Consider the following 6,617-nt stretch of genomic DNA (forward strand, 5'->3'; position numbering starts at 1 on the left):
CATGAATGCAGGTCTTGTTTACAGTTACATGATGAAAACTCCTCAACAAGTTTAGAAATGCTTCAGTTGTCAAATAAAAAATGTACAGCCTTGTATTTCTCAACAAATTAAATAAGTGCTCTGTCAGGAACTGATCCATAAATGGGAGGACGGACTGGCAGCTCATACGATTGTACTATGTCAATATTTCTTGCATGCAGCACAACAATATGGTTGTACAATAGTTCATGTATTTTCATTTCAGTAAACATATTTTAAAAATACTTTAGAAGAGTTCTGAATCGATTTCAACATACAGAAAAAATGCATATATTGAATTATAAGCCAGAGGACAAATCGTCACAATATTTGACACCTCTTGCGATGAACTCAACACTTCTTTACATGCTCACTCAACACAACACAACACAACACAAATGAATACAATACCACAAAAAACCAAAGAACAAAATGATTAACTTATCCACTTATATATTTGTATACAATCACGAGACCAAATTCATCTTATACCCTATATATCCCATCCACGACACCGCTTCCATATGTATCGCTTCAAAAAGAAAACTGCACAGATCCTAAAGCGTCTCGCTTTTCTGAACCTTGTACAATTTTCATTTTGGCGCGCACATATATGTAGCAGCATTTGAATCTGTTTTTTCCAGTGAGATCTACAGAATGTACTGACTAATAAAATTAAAGATCAATGCCTTGAAAGCTCCCAACGAAACCCACCGTGCTATCCATGGATGGGCCAACCGTGTGCAATGAATGAAGGATCTATGGATCGACAGGTACGTGGCGCGCGGGGATCAGTTGAACTTGGAGCAGACCTTCCTGACCTCGCCCTTGCGGCCGGTGACCACGCCGATGCTGCCCATCCGGACCATGGCGTCGGCAAAGTCCTGCCTGAAGTAGGGCCCGAAGAAGGTGCTGAGCAGGCCGGAGTAGGAGTCGACGACGTCGACGGTGGAGGTGTCGTTGTAGAGCGCAGCGTCGGAGCCGATGACGGCGAAGCCGTTGCGGATATTGCGGAGGATGGAGGTGTCGAAGACGCCCTCGCTGCCGCGGTCCAGGGGCAGGCGCGTGTTGAGGTCACCCGGCGCGCACCGGGACTTGAGCTCCGCGAGAAAGCCCGGTGGGATGGTCGGGTCCGAGCCGCGGCCGCCGCCAGGGAGCGGGAAGTTGTAGAGCCGGTCCTGGATGAAGAAGCACGCCGTCGTGCCCACCGTGTGTGCCGCTGCACCCAACCATGCGTTGGGTCAGCATCCATGCAGTTCAGCCTGATCGATGGATGGATATATGGATGGAGTGCAAGAAGAAAAAGAAGAAGATCGTGTACCGCTGAGGAGGACGAGGTCCTTCTCGTTGAGGCCGTTGGCGGCGAACTTGGAGCGGAGCACGTCGATTCCATCCTTCACGTCCGGAAGCGCGTCGGCGTCACGCAGGTTCGACACCTTCCCGTCGCGCCGCCCTGTCGGCACGTCGAACGACGGCCCGCCCGCCTGCCACAATATAACGCGTGCATGCATGTTCAGCCATCAGGTTGCAGACGTGCAGCGTGCAAACATATCTTCACAAGGGTTCTGATGATTGTACGTACGAATGCGACGGCGTCACGGGCGGCGAGGATGACGATGTCGGCGCAGGAGACGACGCCGGGGCACTGCGACTCGAGCTGCGCCTTGGCGCCGTCGATGACTTCCAGCCCGCGCAGCCCCTGGTGCTTGTTGTTGTCGACCTCGGCGTTGTTGTTCCCGCCCTTGATCAGCACCGACGCGTCGCAGCCCTGGTACGGTCCCATCCAAAACAAACAATTTCGCCATGAGTAGTTCAAAATAATACATCGCCAACCGGTGGCTACTCCAACTGGTATATGACATTCGCAACAAAAGTGCAACTGAGTCGCGTGTCCGGGCTGCTCACCCGGACGAAGCAGTCGTGGAACTGGAGGCGGAGGAGCGCGGGGAGGATGGTCGGGTCGGAGGAGGCGGCCTGCCGGACGATGGAGGCGACGGTGGCCTCCGCATTGGGGCAGGACTTGGAGTAGAACCGCACCTGGAGCTGGCCATTCGAGAGGCCTACCAGCAGCAGCAAGGCCATGGCCAAGGCTGTCACGTTACTACTACTCCTTGCCATCCTAGAGAGAGAGAAAGAGTAGCAGGAGGCGGTGGAGGGAGCAAGTCTTGTGAATTGCGTAAATGAGCTTTTATAGGCTCTTGTGGTGCGGCGGTTGGCGCCATAATGTTGTGGCACATGTGTGCGCAGTGTACAAAATTTGACTTCGCCACAGGGTAGGTGCCGAACATCTGGTGGTACAAAACTGCGTACTGAGCTTAGCTTGCATGCATATTATTGTCCGGCAAATTAGGAGATTGTGCATAATTTACTAGTAGGAATTAGAGGATTACCTGCATTGAGTCGGTGCAATAATTTGCAAATTTTGCTCAGTTCATCGATCCTATTTCTTACACACTTCCTAGCCACATGAATTAGAGAATTACATGCATTAAGGTCATGTTTGATTTAGCTTCTGCTAGCTTTTACTAATAAGCAGAAAACTAAGTCAAACCTGTTTTTGGAAATAGCTTTTGATAAGCAGAAGCTGATAAAAGCTATCATTATTACTAGAAGTTAGAAGCTGATCTGGATGAGCTTTTCTAGCTTCTGAAGATGATACTCCGAAATGTATTACATATATTATACATTTCATCAGCATCAAAAGCTAATTTAAAAATAACTTTTCAACAACAACTTGTTCGTGGGAAATGAAGAGTGGGATAAAGAAATAGAGGTGGGATAGATTTAAACCCATGTTTAAATAAAGGGAATGAGGTATATAGTTGAATAGGGAATAGGATACCAGCAACTCGTATCTTACCGATCTAAACCCGATGGGGAGGGTGAGTTACGGGTGGGAAATGATCTCCCTCACTTTCCACGTAGAAGTATATTCCAATCCCTGACCATATAGATCCGAACAAAGAAATAGGTTTGAAACATATTTTACCATTCTAAACCCACTACTTCTTATACCTGTATATTTTCCTATCCTATTCCAAGTAACTATCCAAACGCCACTTATAGCGGTGTCAAAGCTTGCCTGATGCCTCTTGTGTCATGTCCTACACAAATTAAAACCAAACGTGTGCATGTGTCACAGAGAGGGGAGAGAGAGAGGTCTGTAAAAGCAGGCCATTACTCTGCCAGCATGCTTGATGATTTCCATGCAAGTTATCCCCGGTAAAAAGCTCGGAATGTACAGAGTACATTCTAACATTCTGTATGAGATCCCACCTGCACTTTGTGACCTGCACCTGTGACCAATCACAGCTGCAGTAAACCAAACCAAACCCTGGGAGCTCGATCAGCCGACACCCTCATGTGTCCCGTCGTGCTAACCACATTTTGGACCATCTCGGCCGGCCTCCTCTTCGCTTCCAGAACGCCCCTCTGTGCCGTGCCAAACTGCCAATGGGTCCCAATGCCTCATGAATTGGGCACACTGGATGATCGAGCTAGCTGCCAGCCATGCATGCATCGGTGACCTGTGCACATGCATGGCCTAACCACGGTCCCAAGGGGGAAATCTTCGCTACTTTCGGCTATCGAATCATACGGCATTCATGATGGTATCCAAGATTGAAGGTTGAACTGACGAGTAGATTCATGTATTCAACTCCCATGCAATTATTTTTGCAGGTCAGAAGAATAGTCTGATAGTAACTACTCCATAAGAAATAGGGATTATAAGACATAGCGAAATTTGTAAAAACCATCCACATTCCCATTTTACAAAAGCTTAATTTGTGGATTTCTTCTTTCTGAATTATTCCCCGTAACATGTTATCTGCTTTCATCGACTTAGGTGACGTTTGGATAGTTACTTGGAATGGGATAGGAAAATGTACACGTATAAGTAGTGGGTTTAGGATGGAAAAATATGTTTTAAACCTATTTCTGTGTTGGGATCTATATGGTTAGGGATTAGGATATACCCCTACGCGAAAGGTGAGGGAGATCATATCCCACCCATAACCCACCCTGCCCATCAGGTTTAGATTAGTGGGATACGAGCTGCTGATATCACATTCCCTATCCAATTGCATATCTTATTCCTTTTATTTAAACATGGATTTAAATCTATCTCAGCTCCTATTTTCTTATCCCACCCTTCACTTCCCACGAACCAAACGAGACCTAAAGATAAGGGCTCATTTGGATAGCATGGATTTCACATGTAACAGTTGATACTAAAATTCTGTAATGATTTCACCGCCTTGATTTTCCCTTCCCCTCCCCGTGCAACCTCCTCATCAACATCGCCTCCAATGCCAACAGAGCCCACCAACCTTCTCCCATCATTACCATCCTCACCACGTGCCTTCTTCCTTGTCTTGAGTGCCCCTGCAATACCATCTTCTTTCTCTATGATAGGATGCCCTTGCGCCATCCTCTTACCTCATTTCCGATGATTCTTGCCATCGGATATCCCGTCGCCACCTCCTGCCCTCATGCTAACCCAGCAATACCGGGTCATGGATTACACGCCCCCATGCCATCCCGCCCATTGCTAGCCGCCACTGTCAGGACAACCTAGAGGCTGCATGGAGAGGAGGAAGATGAGCAGCGGGAGCTCTCCAGAGAGGACAATGAAGCTGGGCCGAGCATGAATCTTTAACTCCATCTGATGGTATGGAATTTGCATGATTTGGGGAAAAATCATGCAACATATATTTAGCGATTCTGAAACAAAGAAAATCAGAAGGACCTAATAAATAAGCTCAACGATTCAGCGCTAAAAAGGATATAAGAATAAGAACATGTAAGTTAGAAAAAATTACGAATGGTTCTTGTGGTGGAACTGCCAGGAACTAGGCATAGGTGCTCGTATTTTGCTAGATTAAATCCTGAGAGAAATAATACATGCGCAAGTGAATTATGCTTCAAATCTTATTTAGATGTATGCTAAGATACACATGCGTGGGTGTATGCGTGCGTGAGTGTGGCGTGTGTGCATGAGTGCATATGTGCATCCGACTTGTACGCTCACATTGGATATATGTTATACCAATATGCAAAGTAATCGTGGCATTGCTGAGCCACTTTTATGTTGCAAATATTTGATGGGCAGTAGCGAGACCAATTAGAAAGCTTAGTTTTGTACCTCATTAAATAGCTGTTCAGAGTTTCCGGTGATCATGCTAAATTGGCCAACACAAAAAAAGAAAGACAAAACAACAATTGTCAACCTGAACAAAATCTTTTTTTCCTACTGAAAAGGGCCCGTCTATATACCAGTTGCTTGAAAATGAAACAAATTTTAATGAAGTCACTTTTATGAGCCAATAAATCTAGACCCATCCACTCTCCTCCTCGCAAATTCTAACTATACCATCTTTTCATACCCCAAAAGCCTTTTATTTTTTACAAGAACCAAAAGCCTAATATTCCCCGATCTGTTCAGGCCTTTGCTGGCAACCTCCTCTGCCCTGTTCTCCACTGCTGGCGAGCCCACTCTCACGCCACTCTTCTCCTCCTTTGACCCGCGACCATGGGTGGATCCACCGTGAGGGAAAAGGGGATGGGAGAAAAAAGAAAAAAAACCCCTCTACTTGATGACCTTGGATCCGCCATTGCCCACCACCAGTGTCTCCACCGCCGTACTGCCAACTACTCTAATTATCTAAGCCGGGGTAAAAGCAGTGAACCATTAACCCTAACTCCAGAAAGTCCGGGGCTTTACTTCACTGGAGGGCCATTAGAGAGGAATAATATGACTTTTTCCGAAGCACGAACCACGAGCCAACTACTCTAATTAGCTAGCTCCTGTTTTCAGCTTAGGCTCGGCCCACACAAATAAAAGGACGAAGTGTTGGGTGTTAGCACGTATTTGTTTTGGTTTATTAGGAGATAAGTCATGTGCTGTTTAGTTAGAATTCCCAGTCTTATCTCTTTCCATGTATATTGGTATTTCCATCCCTTGTAACCTTAGTGTATGGCTATAAATATAAACTCGTAACCCTAGTACATGGCTATAAGATCAGTAGGCAGTGCTTCCCCAAATCTCTCCTCTTTCATGGTATCAAGGTTCATTCTGATCCACCCTTCCTTCTGTTCCTCCTACCTCGTGTTGCATCTCTTGCAGCGCCATGAGATACCTCCAACATCATGGCTGACAATGGCATCGTGGTCAACAATGGCACCCTACCTACGACCAGCCATGACACGATGCCCACAATTGGCACCGACACCTCTGACACCCTCAAAACTGCATCAGCCCTCGCCGTCACAATATCTTCGGTGATCAATGTCGCCTCCATCAAGACGCATGTACCCGTCGTCCTCAGCTTCAAGTCTTCCAACTACACGAAGTGGTCGATGTACTTCCAGGCCACCTGCGGCAAGTTCAGTCTCCTCTCGCACATCAACAGCACCGCTATTGCGCGTCTCGACGACGCCATGTGGATCTAGGCCGACATATGCATGCACACATGGCTTTACGGCTCCATCGCCGCCGACGTTGTCGATGCCACCATTGAGCCAAACTAGATGGCACTAGAGTTCTGGGTATACGTCAGCACCCTCTTCACTGCCAACCGTGACACCCGCGCCATCTA

The 6,617-nt window shown here is 47.0% G+C and overlaps 1 protein-coding gene across 1 annotated transcript; it reads right to left on the reverse strand.

Moving 5' to 3' along the window:
• Window positions 1-293: 293 nt before the first annotated feature.
• Window positions 294-2,192, reverse strand: LOC133899932 (peroxidase 43-like). The gene is made up of 4 exons (XM_062340975.1): window positions 1,924-2,192; window positions 1,601-1,786; window positions 1,340-1,502; window positions 294-1,237 (listed from the first exon to the last, which is right to left on the reverse strand). The coding sequence occupies exons 1-4, from the start codon at window positions 2,134-2,136 to the stop codon at window positions 810-812; spliced, it is 990 nt and encodes a 329-aa protein (XP_062196959.1). The 5' UTR covers window positions 2,137-2,192; the 3' UTR covers window positions 294-809.
• Window positions 2,193-6,617: the final 4,425 nt, after the last annotated feature.

The sequence above is a fragment of the Phragmites australis genome, chromosome 19, assembly GCF_958298935.1.
Source record: "Phragmites australis chromosome 19, lpPhrAust1.1, whole genome shotgun sequence".
Taxonomy (NCBI): Eukaryota; Viridiplantae; Streptophyta; class Magnoliopsida; order Poales; family Poaceae; genus Phragmites; species Phragmites australis.